This window comes from Bos indicus, chromosome 13 (genome assembly GCF_029378745.1).
Source record: "Bos indicus isolate NIAB-ARS_2022 breed Sahiwal x Tharparkar chromosome 13, NIAB-ARS_B.indTharparkar_mat_pri_1.0, whole genome shotgun sequence".
In the NCBI taxonomy this organism is placed as follows: domain Eukaryota; kingdom Metazoa; phylum Chordata; class Mammalia; order Artiodactyla; family Bovidae; genus Bos; species Bos indicus.
Genome location: NC_091772.1, coordinates 65,916,513 through 65,935,864, shown reverse-complemented (window position 1 = coordinate 65,935,864; position 19,352 = coordinate 65,916,513). Strand labels below are relative to the sequence as shown.

The 19,352-nt window shown below is 52.5% G+C and overlaps 2 protein-coding genes across 3 annotated transcripts in view; both read left to right on the top strand.

The window, feature by feature from the left end:
- The window catches only part of SAMHD1 (SAM and HD domain containing deoxynucleoside triphosphate triphosphohydrolase 1), a 67,310-nt gene extending 66,034 nt beyond the window's left edge, over positions 1-1,276 (top strand). For both annotated transcript variants that reach the window (XM_070801630.1, XM_019972377.2), the window contains one exon: positions 1,052-1,276. In XM_070801630.1, coding sequence (XP_070657731.1) covers positions 1,052-1,108 — 57 coding nt within the window. In that variant the 3' untranslated portion in view covers positions 1,109-1,276. The remainder of the gene's footprint in view (positions 1-1,051) is intronic.
- A 9,553-nt stretch (positions 1,277-10,829) lies between these two features.
- MTCL2 (microtubule crosslinking factor 2) overlaps positions 10,830-19,352 on the top strand; it is a 75,186-nt gene continuing 66,663 nt past the window's right edge. The window contains exon 1 of the mRNA XM_019972375.2: positions 10,830-11,808. Within this exon, the coding sequence (XP_019827934.2) occupies positions 11,134-11,808 (675 nt within the window). The 5' untranslated portion in view covers positions 10,830-11,133. The remainder of the gene's footprint in view (positions 11,809-19,352) is intronic.

Here is a 19,352-nt window from a genome sequence, read left to right as displayed (position 1 = left end):
CAGGTTAGCCATAAATTCTAGCTGTAATTCAGGCCCATAGACAGTAACCTTTGGGCGGCTGCCTGAGCCCCAGACAGGGTGTCTGGGGCCTGTACTTCCCTCTGTGACCTTGCATAAGTGCCATGTACCCCTGGGCCTCAGTTTCCCCACATATGACATGTTGGACCAGATTGTCTCAGAGGCCCTCACAAGACTGACAGCATGCAATTCGGTTTTCTCTCAAAGCCATTATAACAGAAGCTTGAAAAAGGCCAAGCTAGACGAAAAGAACAGAGATATATATATTTAATAGTCATTTTTCTAATTAAAAGAGCAATACATATTTACTAAAGAAAATTTAGAAAAGAATAAAGAAAAATACAAAAATATTCATAATTCTACCTCTTAAAAATAAACTCAACCCCTACAGGTTTATTTTTTCATCCTTTATATTTATTTCATATAAATGTATATACATACATTTATAAATAGATCATACAGTGTGTTGCTTTATAAGGTGCTTTGTCAAGCTTAACAAAAGAAAAATTTCCAATTACATTCAGTACCCTTTGAACATGTGATTTTTTTTAATGGATTTATTTAATTTGGCTGTGCTGGGTCTTAGTTTCAGCACACGGGATCTTTTTTTGTTTATTTCACGTGGGCTCTAGTTCCCTGACCAGGGATTGAACATGGGCCCCCCAGCATAGGGAGTGTGGAGTCTTAGCCACTGGACCACCACGAAAGTCCCATGAACATGTGATTGTTAATGGCTGCATATTATTTCATGACAGGATGTACATCATTTCTCAAATGTTTGACATTCTGTTTGCTTATAATTTTCTGTGATTATAAGCAAAATTATAAAAAACTTTCTTGTTCATAAATCTGATTATATTTTTATGATAAATTTCAAAAGTTGAATAATGGATCAAAGGGTGTTCACACATGCTTTTCCAACTGTTTCCAACGAGGCTTCCCAGAGCTTAAGGCTGACCAATGTCTGGATATCTTTCAGGAATCTCAAGGTAATATCTTTCTGATCATCATGTTTTACATCCTTAAATTACAGATAAAGAAACTGCCACTCAGAAAATTGAAGAAGGAGCTAACCACAGCCACAGGATAATATAACACAGTAAAAAGAGCACAGACTCTGGAGTCAGGGAGTCTAAATCCTCTGTCACCTTGGGCAAGTTACTTAACATCTCTGTTCTTCTGTCTCCTTGTCTGTAAAATACTAATACTTGTTTACCTGATAGGGCTGTTGTAAAAATAAATGAAGGTAATGCCTGAAGGGACGACTCATTGGAAAAGACCCTGATGCTGGGAAAGATTGAGGGCTGGAGGAGAAGTGGGCGACAGAGGAGGAGATGGTTGGATGGTATCACCGACACAATGGACATGAGTTTGAGCAAACTCCGAGAGATAGGGAAGGACAGGGAAGCCTGGCGTGCTGCAGTCCATGGGGTTGCAAAGAGTTGACACGACTGAGCGACTGAACAATGCCTGAAGAACCAGGAGGCTGAAAACCAGGTCTCCATCCTCCTGTTCTGAGTTCAGTGAGATGACACACGGTGCCTGGTGTTTGGTGAAAAAGTGAAAGTGTTAGTTGCTCAGTCGTGTCTGACTCTTTGCAACCCCATGGACTGTAGCCCGCCAGGCTCCTCTGTCCGTGGGATTCTCTGGGCAAGAATCCTGAAGTGGGTTGCCACTTCCTTCTCCAGGGGATCTTCCTAGCCCAGGGATCAACCTGAGTCTCCTGCATTGCAGGCAGATTCTTTACCGTTTGAGCCACCATGGGTACTAGGTAAGTGGCAGTGCTTAAGACCATCCCCCGACCGACTGCCTCTTTGGGAGATTCAGGGCTCAAATCACTGACAAATGGCCACTCAGTTTCCACCCGAGCACCTTGGGCACAGTCACTTGGTCACTTGCAGGGGTAGGTAGCTCAGTGGGGCAGGGAAGGGCAGGAGTGTACTCACTTTGCCAAGTCTCGACCTCTGGTGACCTCTTCCAGCTCGTCCAGCCTGATGGCTTCCCTAGTACATCTCCGGGATCCCACAGAGAAGGGGCCACTTCCGGAACCGACCCTGTCCACCTGGAGGTCTGTACGAAGCAGTTTTAGCTCTGTACCCTGGTTCTCTGGCAGACAGCTGTCACTTCTGCCCCAGCCAGGCTCCAGCCCTCCTCTCCTGGCTCTTATACCTGCCCAGAGGGTGGCATGCCCTGGCCCCGAGCCTGCTCCGGTTTCAGCCGGAAGGACCTGGCTGTGATTTTAATCCATCAGAAACTCAAATCCCACAAACAAGAGCTTGTCACCTCAGGTCCCTGCTCTACCCCTACCAGCCCAAAGAGGTGGGGTTTACCGAACTCCTGGGCTCTTCCTGGAGCCTCTCACCCACAGCTACTGAGCGCCGCATGGTGCCTGAAGCCCATCATGGAAGGCACTTCCCTTAAGGGGCGCAAATGTTACAGGAAAGGGTCGAGCTGTGGGGCCACATCCACCTCCTTGTGCTTCAGGGGAAACCTGGGGCTTGGCGGGTGAGGAGAGGCCGCCCTGCTCTGGTCCTGTTTCCCTTCTCTCACATAGGGGAGGTGATTCTTATTGGCCTGTCATGATGTGGGGTGAGGTTACGCACAGGAAGCCCAGTATCTGGCACACAGTAGGCATGCTCTCGGTTCAGGTAGTTCTCTGTCCCAGGCTCATAGTGGGACTTTAGTGAATGCTGCTGTTGAAACACAGAACCTCAAAGTTAGAAGGGGTTTCAGCCAGTCCCAGACCAAGTGACCTCCATGCAGGGCAGGAAGTCATGAAAAAATATGCCCAGCAAGGGTTCCCCAGCCTGTTTGGGGTGGGTGAGCCCACTCCCTTTGGTGGCTCACACCCTCGGACGGGCCAGCTGCCCGCTGGGGGACCAGGGTACAGAGCTACAGCTGTTTCACACAGACCTCCAGGTAAACAGGGTCAGTTCTGGAAGTAGCCCCTTTTCTGCAGGATCCAGGAAATGTGGGATGTGGTGGTGGGGAGGCTGTAAAAACCCCTTGGCTTTTAGAACCCCTTGGCTTCTAAAAACCCCTTGCTGGCCTTGGTGGAAAGGACTTGGGTCACCAGATCCTTTCTCCATGACCAGTTCTCCTGGGGCAACGCCCCAACCAGGAAGATAGGATACTGAAAGGACTTGTATTAATATTATGGGGAAAACACTCAAGTGATGGGCCCTGTTGCCATCTCAAACAAGGCTGTTGCAATACGTGTTTGAACTATTAACAGCCTGGAGGTCACATGTCTGGCCCTCCTGCTCTCACGGCCCCACTCCCAAATCTTTTTCCTCCACACTCGATTCCTGAACCTTTGGGCACTTTGGGAGGCCAGTGAGATGTGCCTTGCTGTCCCATTCTTTGTCCTTAAGTCTAGAAATGTGACCTGGCAAGAAAGCTAATTGCCACGAAGTGTGTTCAGTCGTGTCTGACTCTTTGCGATCCTGTGGATCGTAGCCCAGCAGGCTCCTCTGTCTGTGGAATTCTCCAGGCAAGAATACTGGAGTGGGTAGCCATTCCCTTCTCTGGGGAATCTTCCTGACCCAGGGATGGAGCCTGGGTCTCCCACATTGCAGGCCGATTCTTTACCATCTGAGCCACCTGGAAGCCCAAATCACATGTAATTGGCTTCTGAAAAGCTTCCACGATCAGATTCTAGACGCCAGAGGGTTGAATGTCCCAGCTCTGCCTTGCAGCCTGCCTTCTCCTTTCTCCACCAGCCCACACGCCACCTCTTTTAGCACGACAACAGTCATCGCCAGGAAACAATTTCAATGTCCAGTACAAGGGGAAAAGGTTAATCGACCCATGGAACATCCACTCTGTGCATTATTTCTAAGAATTAAAAGCGATGTTTGCCAAGAGTTCATAAATGCACAGGAAGATGCTTCTGCTACTCTGTAAAGTGAAAAAAGCAGATATAAAATGAGATGTGTGGCACAGTTTCCGCCTCGCAAAATAAACCCTAAGACATTAGGAGAAAAGGGAGAGAATACACCTGGTGGCTTGCTGGGCTGACTGGCTTCACTCTGAGCTGTGGATGGGTGCATGATGTACCCCTCGTGCATCCTGGGAGCTCTGATCTCCGTGCTCTGGTCCCTGTAATGGGCCATCTTTGCCCCACTCACACACAAGTGCCACTCCTTTGGCACCTCACTCTCAGCTGGTGACTTTGTTCCTCTTTGAGAAAATGGAAGTCATCAGTCCCTCCCTCACCCTTCCGATAGACCCACCTGCATCTCACCCATCTCTTCGGCCTTCCTTCCAGGACAGTGAAGGAACAGCCTCTGTTCCTTTTGGAAGCCAGTCCCTGGGGTCCCCCTAGACTTGTCGCTCTCCACTTTTCTCTGCCTCATCCGTCTCTCGCTTGCCCTTGCCTCTCGACGTGACCATCCCCTCCATGACGGCTCCATCCTCTTCTCCCCACACTCCACCTCTACCTCCTCATCACTGTTCAATCCCTGGCCTTTGACATCTGTCCTGACCACCCCTGCTCTTGTTGCTCTAGGCTGGGGGTGGGGGGGACACACTTTTCTGCTCTCATCTTCCTCCAGCCCCTCTGCTATTTGACAGAGTGATTCTCCCTCTCTTACACTTACTCCTTCAGTGGCAGCTCCCCCGCTGTCTTTTGTGGCTGGTGTCTCCTCTCTTATCCACTTTTTAGTGGATTCTTTTTTAATTTTCTACTTTATTAAAGAAATGATATATGGATGTAGCTTTATTTAATAAGATTCGAACAATTAATGATAGATGTTCTGGAAGCAATTGTGAAGGCCCCTCTCATCCTGTCTTCTCCCAATCTCATCCACAGTTGGAGGGAACAACTACCAATTTTTTTTCATTTTTAAATTTTACTTTTTATTTTAAATTGAAGTATACTTGTTGTACAGCATTATATAAGTTACAGGTGTACATGATAGTGACTCACAATTTTTAAAGGTTACATTCCATTTATGGGTATTATAAAACAGTAGCTATATTCCCTGTGTTGTACAATAAGTCCTTGTTGCTTTATTATTATTATTATTTTGGGAGGTGTGTGCCACATGGCTTGCAGAATCCCAGTTCCCCAACCAGGAACTGAACCTCGGGTCATGGCAGTGAAAACCTGGAATCCTAACCACTAGGCTACAAGAGAACTCCACTTGTAGCTTATTTTCTACAAAACAGTTTGTACCTCTTAGGCCCCTTCCTTCTCCCCACTGGTAACCACTAGTTTGTTCTCTGTATCTGTGATAGAACCAGGGATTCCTAACTTCCTGGTTCTAGGGCAGTTTTTCCTCTCTCTATAGACCGTCTCTGTATGTGACCTATCTGGTCTCATGGATTTAAATATTATCTAACTGTTAATAACCTTTCATGACTCCGGACCACATGTTACCATGGGCTCCACACTCATAGGTCTGTTGCCTATATGCCTTGAAAGTCTCCAAAAACATTTCAAAGAACTTTCAGTTGGGCCCAGAAAGAACTCTCAATTTCTATCTCTAAACCTGGTCTCTCTACCCACAATCACCTCTAAGCTGTTTTCCCTGTCTCGTTAAACCACACCACCACTTGTCCTGTAACAAAAGCCAAAAACCTGGGAGTTGAACTTCATTTCTCTGATCCCTCACCTCCATGCATGGGTGTCTAAGGCTTCAAAGTTCCCAGAAGCGATCTCTGGAGCATCCCTCTTCTTCCCTCTCTACTGCCTCCATCCTCATCCCAGCCACCGTGACCTCTCAGGGGCTGGTCCAACAGCTCCATGCCCCATCTTCTAGCATCTTCTTGCCATCAGCTAGAGTGATCTATTTAAAACACAGATTACATCTCACCCTGGCTTACTCCAAAGTCCCCAGTGGCTTGTCACTGCATCAGGAATAAAGGCCTGCAAGGGCTGCTGTGACTCCCTCTGTCCACTCCAGCTCTGTCCATCAGCCGTCAAGTGCTGGTCACATGGCCCTTCTCACTTTCTTGAACATCTGTCAGATGGGTTCTCTCTGCCTGGAATTCTCTTATTCTGGATCTCTGAATAACTCACTTTAAATGTCACCTCCAAAGAGAGGCTGACCTGACTACTCTTTTTAAAGCAGGTTCCCCTACTAATTCCTCTAACTCTTCTTCAGCCAGTGGTTTGTATAAGGGACAAAAACTTTGGGACTTCCCTGGTGGCCCGGTGGTTAAGACTTCACAATTTTTAAAGGTTATACTCCATCTATAGTTATTGTAAAATAGCAGCTATATTCCCTGTGTTGTACAATAAGTCTTTGTAGCTTATCATTATTATTATTATGGGGGGTGTGCTAGGGCATGGCTTCCATCCCTTGTTGGGGAACTAAGATCCCATATGCTGCATGGTGTGGCCAAAAAATAAAAGCACTTTTAATAAAGGAATAAAAATTTCAGTTTTTAAAAAATCACCTCCTCTTGGGAGCCTTCCAGGATTTAGTCTCTATTCAGTTTCCATCATGTTGGTCAGTTCAGCTGCTTGAATGGGAGAACATAAATTGTTTTTCCACTGGGTGATCAGCATCTTCATTTCTTACAATCTGATTTATTTCTTATAATCATTTAATTCTTCATGACTTCTAGAGTAGAACTTTATACAGTGTGTGCCTGAGCTGAACACTACCCAGCAGTGCAGCACAACACGGTCAAAAGCTAGATGGCCCTCGGTTCAAATCTACCCCAGCCCTGCCACTTCCAAGTTATATGACCTTGAACAAGCATTCCAGTTATTCATTGCTGCATAACAAACTACCCCAAAAATTAGTGTCTCAGAACAACAATATTTATTTTGCAGTTTGGGACAGCTCATTTCTGCTCTGCTTAGCATCAGCGGGCACAGCTCCAAGGCTAGAGGCTATATCATCTGAAAATTCCTTCTCTTACATGTCCAGGGCTTGGTGGGGACCAGAGCTGGAGTTGTTCATTGGAACACCTTCATGTGGCCTCTCCCATGAGGGAGGCCTTGCTTCCTCCCAACGTGGTGGCTGGGATCCAAGGGAAAGTGGATTGAGAGAGAGAGAGACTCAGAGACACAGAGACACAGAGAGATTGAGTTTTCAGTCATATTGCCTTTTAGGACCTAGCTTTGGAAGTCACACTGTCACCTCTGCCATTCTCTGTTGGTTGAGGCAGTCACAAAAGCTGCTCAGGTTCTAGGCGAGGGAATACAAACCTCGTCACTCAATTGGAAGAGGGTCAGTGCCACACTATAAAAAAGAATAATTGGGGGACTTCCCTGATGGTCTAGTGGTTGAGAACCCACCTTGCAATGCAGAGGACGTGGGTTCTAGCCCTGGTCGGGGAACTAAGAAGCCTTGAGCCCTGTACCTCACCACTAGAGCATCTGTGTGCTGCAGCCGAAAGATCCTGCATGACACAGTGAAAATCCCACATGCCGCAACTAAGCCCCTATGCAGCCAAATTAATAAATATTAAAAAAAAGAATAATTGGGATAAGCTATACGTACATCAAGGCTGTATATTGTCACCCTGCTTATTTAACTTATATGCAGAGTACATCATGAGAAACACTGGGCTGGAAGAAGCACAAGCTGGAATCAAGATTGCTGGGAGAAATATCAATAACCTCACATATGCAGATGACACCACCCTTATGGCAGAAAGTGAAGATAAACTAAAAAGCCTCTTGATAAAAGTGAAAGAGGAGAGGGAAAAAGTTGGCTTAAAGCTCAACATTCAGAAAATGAAGATCATGGCATCTGGTCCCATCACTTCATGGGAAATAGATGGGGAAACAGTGGAAACAGTGTCAGACTTTATTTTTTGGGGGCTCCAAAATCACTGCAGATGGTGATTGTAGCCATGTAATTAAAAGACGCTTACTCCTTGGAAGGAAAGTTATGACCAACCTAGATAGCATATTCAAAAGCAGAGATTACTTTGCCAACAAAGATCCGTCTAGTCAAGGCTATGGTTTTTCCCGTGGTCATGTATAGATGTGAAAGTTGGATTGTGAAGAAAGCTGAGCGCCAAAGAATTGATGCTTTTGAACTGTGGTGTTGGAGAAGACTCTTGAGAGTCCCTTGGACTGCAAGGAGATCCAACCAGTCTATTCTGAAGGAGATCAGCGCTGGGATTTCTTTGGAAGGACTGATGCTAAAGCTGAAACTCCAATACTTTGGCCACCTCATGTGAAGAGTTGACTCATTGGAAAAGACTCTGATGCTGGGAGGGATTGGGGGCAGGAGAAGGGGACCACAGAGGATGAGATGGCTGGATGGCATCACTGACTCGATGGACATGAGTTTGGGTGAACTCTGGGAGTTGGTGATGCACAGGGAGGCCTAGCGTGCTGCAATTCATGGGGTCGCAAAGAGTCAGACACGACTGAGTGACTGAACTGAACTGAACTGATACATCCCTGAACCTATCTTCAAAAAATACAGTCAGTCCCAAGAAATTCCTAACCTTTCCAGAATCCTCTGCTGAAGTGTTGGGCACTGAGCCTGGCATGAGTGCTCAGGGGGGCAGGAAGCCCTGGGTGGTCTCCCCACCTCCATGGAGCCAAGTCTGGGCCCCTGGCAAGTCTTACTCCTTCTGCTGTTTCCCTCCTCTGAACAGAGTCCAGAGCCCCCACCTTGACCTTGACTCTACCCAGCCCTTGCCACCCCACCCCCACCAGGGCCTTGCTGTTCCCCAGGCTCTTCTGGGGCTGCAATGTGGATTCAGGGCTCCCCCCATCTGAAGACCCTCAGAACAGGAAGGGCCATTCGCCCCCTGCTTAGCCATGAGTGTTGGGACCCAGACAGGGTATGTGGTAGAGCCAGGACTCTGGCCCAGGCCCACATGGGGAGATCCAGGCAGCTGCTGCTGTGGCCATGAGTGTGTCAGGAGTGGCTGAGCAGCCTGCTCTAGCACGTATTCCTCTGCCACGGTTCACATCATCCAGCATCTCCAAGCCCACATTCTGCATAGATGGAGAAATTGAAGCTCAGAGAGGGTATGGAGTTTCCAAGAGCCACACAGCAGCTCTCTGTGCCAGACCAGAACCAGTCTACAAGAAAGGGGGACATCAGAGCCAGAAGGACCCTGTCATCCATTATATCACATGGGGTCTTCTGAGGCCCGAGAAGCAGAGGAGGGCCTACCTTGGCCCTTGCCTTGGTGGAATATCATGCCATCCTATGGATGATGACTCTTTTGTGGCTCATCTCCTCCCTTGACTGTGTGCTCCATGAGGCCAGGAATTTACCACTGACAAGTCCAGCACTGCGGCCCTCTGTGGACTGGGTGAGTGGACAGTCAGTGTGGGCAGGGGAGCTGGTGCTTTGCCAGGAGCGGGTGGAAATGCCCCTGAAGAAGTGTTTGCAGAGGACCTGTCGAGGGGCCCTGCTCCTTACCTGGCTGATGGAGGGCACCTGGAGAAAGGGTTTGAGGATGGAGGGGGCACTCACACACCTAGACACCCCTAGATGGGAATGAAGCCGTGCCTCACAAGGAGAGGGCACACCCCAGGAGTGTATTCAACGCTCTGGGGGAGGAGGGACAGAAACAAAGTGGACCTGGGGCCAGCTGTGTGTCAAGGGTGGAGGAGTGAGGTAACAGGATTGGGGGGAGGAGGAAGAGGAGGGAAAGAGAGAAATGAAAAAGGAGTGGGGAAAGGGTTAGGAGGAGGAAACGAAAGGAAGAGGAACAGAGGGAGGTAGAAGGGGCTGCTGAGGGGTAAACACAGCCCTTCCCCCAACAGTCGCAAGGGGCTGCCACCCTGAGGGTGATCGCCAGCCCGCTGGGCAGCCAAAGGACTTCCGATGACTCTGCCCAGCAGGGGCTCGGCGGCGATGGCGAGTAGCAGCGAGGAGAGGGGGCGGGGAAGGTGTGACAGCCCCATGGGAAAATCAACAACACGGCAGCACAGTTCTGGAAGGAAAGAAACGACACCCATCAGAATCGGGGCTCCAGGGTCGTATGGAGTTGCTCTGTCGGGGACGTGTGAGGATCAGGGCAACCAGGTCCAGCTCGGACTAGCCCCCGCGGGAGCGAAAACCTACTCCCAAAGCACCCGCAGGTCTGACTTCTCAGAACGGGTCGCCTCGATTTTAGCCGGGCAGAGCCTGAGACCGGGTTCAGGGAAGGAGCGAGCGTGCCTGGGGTCACAGCCGGTCAAGGCGTGCAGAGCCGGGCAGGCACCGAGGGCCAGACGCTCCCCAAGACTATGAGAGGGAAGCCAAGCCTGGACATCCGGAGCACGCCCTTGGAGGCGCGAGGTCTGGCGTCCATCCCGGCTCTGCCAGTAACCGTGGGCCGGGATCGCCGGTCTTCCCCAGGCTTCAGTTTACGCATCTGTACATTGGGATGATCTGTCTCTCTCTGCCAGGTTCAGGGGGGCGGAGTTCGCGCACGCTCCGCACAGCCGCGAGGGGCGAGGTGCTCGGCGTGTATATGGATGCTGGCTCACGCGATCTGAGGTCCGCCCGGCCTCTGCCTGGGAGTCCCCCGTCTCGCCGCTCGCGCGACCTCTGCGCGGACGAGGGGAGCGGAGGCGCCTCCGCCGGGGGCGTCGCCCAGGCCAGCAGGGGAGGGCACGGCGGCGGAACGGAGGCGGAGGGAGCCGGGGCCTCGGCAGCCTCGGCCGGCCTGACCCTTGAGGGGGTCGCTGTTGCCTCGCAGATCCCTCCCTCGCTCGCCGCCTGTGTCCCTCCTTGCCGCTCCCGCCGCGTCCGCCTTTTGTTCGCGGAGCCGCGCGTCCCCGAGCCGAGGCGGCGGGGCGGGGAGCTGGCGGGGCTGCGCGGGGGGCGGGCCGCGCCGGGCGGAGCCGGGGCCCGGGCCGCAGCCGGACTCGGAGCTCGAGAGAGCGATCGGCGCGCAGGCTGCCGGGGCCCGGGCACGCTCCGGGGGCGCGGCGAGGCCGAGGGGGCGGGCGCCGGGCGGAGCCGGAGCCGGAGCCGGGGTGCCTGGAGGCGATCGGGCCGCTCTCTCCGAGCCCAGAGCAGCGGAGAGACCGTGCGGCGGGTGTCGGGGCCGGAGCGCAGCCCGGGGGCTGAGGTGGGCCGAGAGGAGCCGCGACCCCAGCGGCCGGAGCGGCGCCAGGAGCCTCCCCCGGGACGCGGAGGCCGGGCGGGCCCGGGCCATGCGCGCCGCTCGTTGAGGCCGAGGGAAACCGCGATGGAGGTGCCGGCGGGGGAGCCCCCGGCTCGGGGCTGCGGCCCCCCGCCTGCTCCCGCCCCGGAGAGGAAGAAGAGCCACCGCGCGCCGTCGCCGGCCCGGCCCAAGGACGTGGCCGGCTGGTCGCTGGCCAAGGGCCGCCGCGGCCCAGGCCCGGGCGCCGCGGCCGCTTGCAGCGCCGCGTCCTCGGCGAGGCCCGACAAGAAGGGGCGTGCGGTGGCGCCCGGGGCGCGGGGCGCAGGGACGCGAGTGGCCGGGGTCCGGACCGGGGTCCGCGCCAAGGGCCGTCCGCGCCCGGGGACCGGGCCGCGACCGCCGCCACCGCCGCCCAGCCTCACCGACAGCAGCTCGGAGGTGTCGGACTGCGCGTCGGAGGAGGCGCGCCTGCTGGGCCTGGAGCTGGCGCTGAGCAGCGACGCCGAGTCGGCTGCCGGGGGCCCCGGGGGGGCCCGCACGGGACAGCCGCCCCAGCCGGCGCAGCCGGCGCAGCAGCCTCCGCGGCCCCCCGCCTCCCCCGAGGAGCCGTCGGTGGCCGCGTCGTCGGTGGGCAGCAGCCGCCTGCCCCTCAGTGCCTCGCTCGCCTTCTCCGACCTCACCGAGGAGATGCTGGACTGCGGACCCGGCGGCTTCGTGCGAGAGCTGGAAGAGCTGCGCTCGGAGAACGACTATCTCAAGGTGCGGGGTCGGGGCTGGGGACCCGGTTGGGGAAGGGGAGGCCGCGGGGAGGCGCGGGTGTCCGCCCCACCGGCCCGAGGCACCAGCCGGCCTGCTGTCCCACCGCTCGAGCTGGGCAAGGGGCCTAAAGCCTCAGGGGCTCCGTCGCATCCCGCTTCCCATTGTATCTGGGAAACCTTCTCCTAAGGGAAGAACCTGGAGGAGGAGACTGCCGATGGGCTCTGATTTAGGAAGGGGGTCTAGGGTGCTTTGGAGGATGCTTAGATAAGGTGCCTGGAATGGGGGTGGGTGCTCCGTGAGGGGCTGGACCTCGGATTCCGCGGCTCAGAGCCCCCACCCCCAGGCCGCTGGGACAGGGCCCTCCTTTCTGGGACAGGCACTGATGTGCCGTTTGCCGGGGAGACCTGTGGCCATCTCCGGCTAAGGAGAGGCCTGAACACTAGCCTGAGTCTTCACCCAGGGCTTTCCTGGCTCAGGCCTGTCCCTGCCTGCCTTTCAGGGCGGGTCCGCGTTTGAAAGCATGACATCTGGGAACATCCCCTTGGCTGGAGTCCGACTTCCGCCCAGTCTAACGGTCCTGCAGCTTGGGAGGATGGTGTCCTGGAGAACCCGTTCACAGCTCCCTAAATCCCAGGGTATTGTCTTCTGCCCAGTTTTGGATAGACCCTGTATACACAGCAGTCCTATCGGTGCCCCCCAGCAGTGCCCATCTCCTTTCCAATGAGAAGAGGGAAGCTGGCATATAGGGAAGCTTTTTCTCTGGGCATGTAGGGGACCTGAGAGCTTCCCAGGAAAGCAGGCTTGACCGTCACCCTTTCGGTGCACATGAGGACCTACTGGATCCAGGCCAAGCTCTGTCTGCCCACTGAGGCAACTTTAGCGTCGGCCCAGCCCTCCTATGCTGGTGGTGGCCTGGGAGGTTGCGGGCTTCCTGGGTTCTCTCCACATGGGCTGGGCACGGTTTGGAAGAGGCTGAAATGTTACCTGCTCTTATCAGTTGATATCCTGGCACAACACCCAGAGCACCCCTGGCCAAGAGCCTCCGAGTTCATGGCACTCTGCTAATTTCTGTCTGCCTGGCAACACTTAGCCTTGCACTGTAGCTCTTCGGGCCAAAAGGGTTTCTCTCTCTTTATAGTCTGTGAGGTCTTGCTTAACTGTGTCTCTCCTTCTCCATCTCCCCCAGGATCTGCTACCCTACATGTGTTTGGTAACTGCTTGTACAATACAAGCACAGGGTCTGTCTGAATCAGAATAACCTACCCCTTTAGCCTCTAACCTTTCCTCAGTCCAGGCCTTAGTTTTCTCATCTGTTAATTGGGAGGGTAAGCCTTCCTGAAGCCCCCATTCAGTGTGGACAATCGGGGGCTCAGTCAGCTCCTGCAGTCTTCACAAGCCAGCTGTGAGGAGGGTATTAGGAGAGAGGAGGGAGATAAGCCAGAGAAGGCCTGGCCCTGCCCAGGTGGTGCCTGACCTGCCCTGAACTTGAACCCTGAGCTCCTCAATCCTGCTTCCTGGCCTCCATCGCTCCCCTGGCAAGGGAAGATGGGCCATAGAACTTGGCTTCATGGTCTCCCTCACCCACCCCCACCAGCTCCTGTTCATCCCAGGAAATTACCCGGCAGAGCTCTGGAGTCCTGCTGAGCCACCCATGACTGTTAGGATGGAAAATAGTTCCAGAAGGCTGGAGATTGAACCTGAGGCCTCACAGGGGCCAGGGCCTGGCTGGGGACCACCCACTGCCTGGGTCAGGGCTCAGCCTCAGTTTCCCTCATTCATTCAGTGTTTCTGGCTTCACGAGCAGGCCTCAGGCCACTGTTATATCTGAAGAGTGTGCCTTCCTGGCTGTGTGCTCTAGGGCAAGCCCCTTAATGTCTCTGGACCTCAGTCTCCTTGTTGTAGAAAAAGACATCACACATCTTCCAACCTTAAGGGTTAAATGAGTTATGTGCGCAAACACCATGAGAGCGCCTGGCATGGAGCGAGCCTCAGAGGAGGGTAATTTCCACCACTGTTATTCTCAAGTGGTACATGACACATTTCCGTGGGCGCTTACCATGTTCTCTGGCAGACTCTGTGGGGAAGGAATAGAGCCTCCTCCCCACCCGAAGCAGTCCTGGCCCCTCATTCATTCATTCGCCAACTATTTACTTAATGCCTGCTGTGTACCAGGCACTAACACAGATCTGAGGATGAAGTGTCTATTTTCATGGAGCTGTTGGTCCTAGTGGAGGGAGACTGGAATTAGACAGTGGTCACACACTGCATCACACACTACATCACACTAGGGATCGTGATAAGGGTGGGGAGGGACATGAGGTGGGGACTGGGGGGCTTAGGGAGGCCAGGATGAGAGGGAGCCAGCTGAATAAGGAGCTGGAGTGAGACCCTTCCAGGCTAAGGGAAGTAGGAAGAAACTTATGGAATTCAGGGAACAGTTCAGAGCCTGGATAGAGGGAGGAGGTTGGATAGGAGAGGTGAGCAGGACTGGACTGTGAGGTTAATGCTGTGTCCACGTGAATCAGTCCCTGATCTACTCTCCAGCTGCCAGCCTCACAGAGGCGAGGTGAAAGCCTAGAGACTGTGGATTTGGGGCGTAAATGTAGAGGCTATTACAGGAGTTGAGTTCTTTGTTTGGTTTTGTTTTGGGGGGCACGCCATGCGGCATGCAGGATCTTAGTTCCGGGACCCAGGGATCAAAGCCGCATTCCCTGCAGTGAAAGTGCAGAGCCTTAACCACTGAACCGGCTGGGAAGTCCCAGGAGGAGTTGTTTTGTTCATTCTACAGATGGGTAAACTGCAGCCACAGCAGGGAGGGGGACTTGCTCCAGGTCCCAGAGCCAGCGCTCCAGACAGCCAGGCTCGGAGTCAGAGTACCTTGTACTCTTGACGTGTTTCCTGCCCCTCTGGGCCACTTTGCTTCTAAGATGCAGGAACCAAGTTACCAGGAGAGACTCCAGGTCCCTAGCATGTCCTCGGCAGGCCTGGTGCTGCCTGGCTTGAGTCCCTCGGAGCCCCGTGGGGCCTTGCTAGAGCTCACCTCCCAGCTGATGGATGGCACTGAGACCTGTCGCCTGGGGAGGGCCTTGCGGATGATGACTGCAGATCTCCTGTGCCCTGAAGCTTGCTCTGGGGCCCCGGGGGTGGGGGGTGGGGAAGGTGGAAACCTGGCAGTTCTCTCCCAGTGAGGAGCTGCTACAGAGAAGGGAGTGAGCTTGCTGTCACTTGAGTTATTCAGAGTTATTGAATGCTGGAGGTATTCGCCTGTTAGATAAAGACATGGGGCTTGTGGAAAACAGCTTGTAAACTGAACAAAATGTAGTGTTTGTGATTAGTTGAGGAGGATTTAGGAAGAGGTTTATGTGAAGGCTGTAGTTGAAATTGCCTGACCTCAGGGTCCCTTCCAGCCAAGGAAGTGTGAAGGTTATTAACTTTTTAAAAAATGTAAACAAGACATTGAAGTACAGTGGCTTTACAAGGTTGTGTTAGTTTCTGCTGTACGGCAAAGTGAATCAGCTATATGTATACATATATCCTCTCTTTTTTCCTTCCCATTTAGGTCACCACAGGACACTGAGTAGGGTTCGCTGTGCTATAATAGTAAGGTTCTCATTAGTTATCTATTTTTACACAGTATCAATAGTTTATATATGTCAATTCCAATCTCCCAATTCATCCCATCCCGTCCTTTTCCCCTTGGCATCTATGTTCTCTACCTTGAAGATTATTAACTTTTAAGGGTCCAGGATTCAAAGAAGCAGACAGATTGACTGTTTGACCTTCAAAATCCTGGTGGTCTGAGGTCTTCCATTTCCCCATCACCACTACTTGTTGCCGGTGTACCATCAGGACATGCTGGGAACCACCCCGTGTGGACTGAAGAATCTGAGAGTTGGAACCCAAAGATCTGGCTTTGCGACCTGACTGTCATTTACTGTGTGGCCATGAATGAGTCACATGGCCTCTCTGAGCTCTCTTTTGGTTTCATCTGTATAATGAAAAGATGGAATCTGCCTGGGCAACCTCAGAGGACTGTTTACAGGGATTCAGTTCAGTTCAGTTCAGTCGCTCAGTCGTGTCTGACTCTTTGCGACCCCTTGAATCGCAGCACCCCAGGCCTCCCTGTCCATCACCAACTCCTGGTGTTCACTCAGACTCACGTCTATCGAGTCAGTGATGCCATCCAGCCATCTCATCCTCTGTCGTCCCCTTCCCCTCCTGCCCCCAATCCCTCCCAGCATCAGAGTCTTTTCCAGTGAGTCAACTCTTCGCATGAGGTGGCCAAAGTACTGGAGTTTCAGCTTTAGCATCATTCCTTCCAAAGAAATCCCAGGGCTGATCTCCTTCAGGATGGACTGGTTGGATCTCCTTGCAGTCCAAGGGACTCTCAAGAGTCTTCTCCAACACCACAGTTCAAAAGCATCAATTCTTTGGCGCTCAGCCTTCTTCACAGTCCAACTCTCACATCCATACATGACCACAGGAAAAACCATAGCCTTGACTAGACGGACCTTTGTTGGCAAAGTAATGTGTCTGTTTTGAATATGCTATCTAGGTTGGACATAACTTTCCTTCCAAGGAGTAAGCGTCTTTTAATTTCATGGCTGCAGTCACCATCTGCAGTGATTTTGGAGCCCCCAAAAATAAAGTCTGACACTGTTTCCACTGTTTCCCCATCTATTTGCCATGAAGTGATGGGACCAGATGCCATGATCTTTGTTTTCTGAATGTTCAGCTTTAAGCCAACTTTTTCACTCTCCACTTTCACTTTCATCAAGAGGTTTTTTAGTTCCTCTTCGCTTTCTGCCATAAGGATAGTGTCATCTGCATATCTAAGGTTATTGATATTTCTCCCGGCAGTCTTGATTCCAGCTTGTGTTTCTTCCAATCCAGCATTTCTCATGATGTACTCTGCATATAAGTTAAATAAGCAGGGTGACCATATACAGCCTTGACGAACTCCTTTTCCTATTTGGAACCAGTCTGTTGTTCCATGTCCAGTTCTAACTGTTGCTTCCTGACCTGCATACAGATTTCTCAAGAGGCAGGTCAGGTGGTCTGGTATTCCCATCTCTTTCAGAATTTCCCACAGTTTATTGTGATCCACACAGTCAAAGGCTTTGGCATAGTCAATAAAGCAGAAATAGATGTTTTTCTGGAACTCTCTTGCTTTTTCCACCATCCAGAGGTGCGAATAGACAAGAAAACATTTTGCAAGCAGTGAAATCCTGCACATTTTAGGGAATTACCATTATTGTTAATCAGTGAGCAGAGAGGATGTCTAGGTCTTCATTCTTTTTTGGGGGGTGTGGCTGTGCTGGGTCTTTGTTGCTGTGCAGGCTTTATCTAGTTGCGAGGAGTAAGGGCTACTCTTTAGCTGTGGTGCATGGGCTTCTCATTGCGGTGGCTTCTCTTGTTGCAGAGCATAGGCTCTAAGGCACAGGCTCAGTGGTTGTGGCGCATGGCCCTAGTTACTCTGGGGCATATGGGATTCTCCCGGACCAGGAATCGAACCCATGTCTTCTGCATTAGCAGGTAGATTTTTTACCACTGAGCCATCAGGGAAGCCCTGAAGTCTTCATTCTTGACAGAGCTGGGAGAAGACAGGAGGGTGGATCCCCTTAGCTTTAAGATGTTAATAAATCAGGAGCTGCTCCAGGGAGGACAGGAAGGTGTGGATCACATTCCATACTGTGTGGACTCCATGAAGCAAGCCCTCCCCACCTCCCTGGAGGTTCTGCATGTGAGAGTTTGTGCGTGCACGCTATCACTTCAGTCATGTCCGATTCTTTGCGACCCTATGGACTGTAGCCTGCCAGGCTCCTCTGTGCATGGGATTCTCCAGGCAAGAATCCTGGAGTGGGTTGCCATGTCCTTCTCCAGGGGATCGTCCCTATCCAGGGAACGAACCCGAGTCTTTTATGTCTCCTGCATTGGCCAACGGGTTCTTTACCACTAGCGCCACCTCGGAAGTTGGAAGTACAGCCAGTTTTAGATGTCAGCCCAGGAGGGGCCAGAGGAAGCATCTAATTCACCTCCAGTTCCCACTGGGTACAGTTGGGTAAATGGAGGCTCCAGCTCACACAGCCAGAATTCCAAACCTGGTTGGTCCAACCGTGGGTCCTGTTCTTTTCACAGTCTGAGGAACGTGAGCTTGTGGTTGCCAACGACGGGTCTAGTGTGGACAGAGGTTGGTGAGAGGAATTCTATTGTGTGCAGTGCCCTAGGCTAAGACTTGCTGGGAGCAAGTAGAGAACAACCTTTGCTGGAGCTGAGGGCCTGGAGCCTGCAGGCAGTGTGTGTGTGTGTGGGGGGGGGGGTGGCATGTGCCTGCCTCCGTGTACATGGATATGTACCCTGCATCCATGCAGAGTGAGGTTGGGACCAGGGGTCTGAGACTGGAGGAAGTGATGGGGGGTTGGATCCAGCTTTAAGGGTTAGATAATGGTTAGGCTGGAATCCAGAGTGCTGGAATGTTAGAGCCCGCCTGGGGACCCCCAAACCACTGATTACTGGCCTTCTCTGGCTCTTGCGAACAACAGCTATCAGCTATGAGATCATTTCCAGAGTGCCAGGCCCTGAGTTAAGTAAGTCCTTTACTCCTCCCAGCAGTCCTGTGTGGAGAGTTCTGACATCAGACCCGTTTGACAGAGGAGGAAGTGGAGAGGTTATGTCACGTGCACAGCTGGTACACTTGGGACCTCATCAGACAACCCCGGGGAGCTCCCTTGCCCAGTCGTTCTTCCACCCTCTCCCATGCAGGAGGCAGCCCGTGCCTCCAAGTTTCACAGAACAGGATTCTCGCCTGATTCTGCCAGTTACAAGCTGTGTGAGATGCTCAATCTTTCTGAGTCTCTGTTTTCCCTTCTGAAGAAGGGGAGATAAGCATATCTGCCCCTTTTCCAAGTGGGGACCCTTTTCCAAGTGACAATGTAGATCTGTGTGCGTGCCAAGTCACTTCAGTCGTGTCCGACTGTTTGCGAACCTGTGGACTGTAGCCCGCCAGACTCCTCTGTCCATGAGATTCTCCAGGTAAGAATACTGGAGTGGTTTGCCATGCCCTCCTCCAGGGGAGCTTCCTGACCCGGGAATCAAACCCACGTCTCCCGCGGCTCCTGCATTGCTGGCGGATTCTTTACCGCTGAGCCTCCGAGGAAGCCTGATATACATCTAGCACGCAGTAAATGCCAGTGCCTGTCCTGGTTGTCACCTTTCCCTTACTTGCTGCTTCAGGCATTCATTCATTCATTCATTCAACATATATTTTCCGAGTGCCTCCTGGATTCCAGGCCCTGTGCCAGGTGTCTGGGGCAGTAGCCAGCAAGCTGTGAAGCATTTCTCAGCTCCCGGGAGTTGTAGGGGGAAGGGTTCAATCTGCCTGTCACTGGATGGGGGGAGAGGAGTGGTCATCGGTCAGCAAAGCTCCTGGCCAGTCCCTGTCTTGAGTCGCAGCTGTCTCCGAGGTGGCTGAGAGGTGGCCTGGAAGAAGCAACTCTGAGAACTGGGTCTTTAAGGATTTTCAGCCTATCATGGGGGCAGGGAGC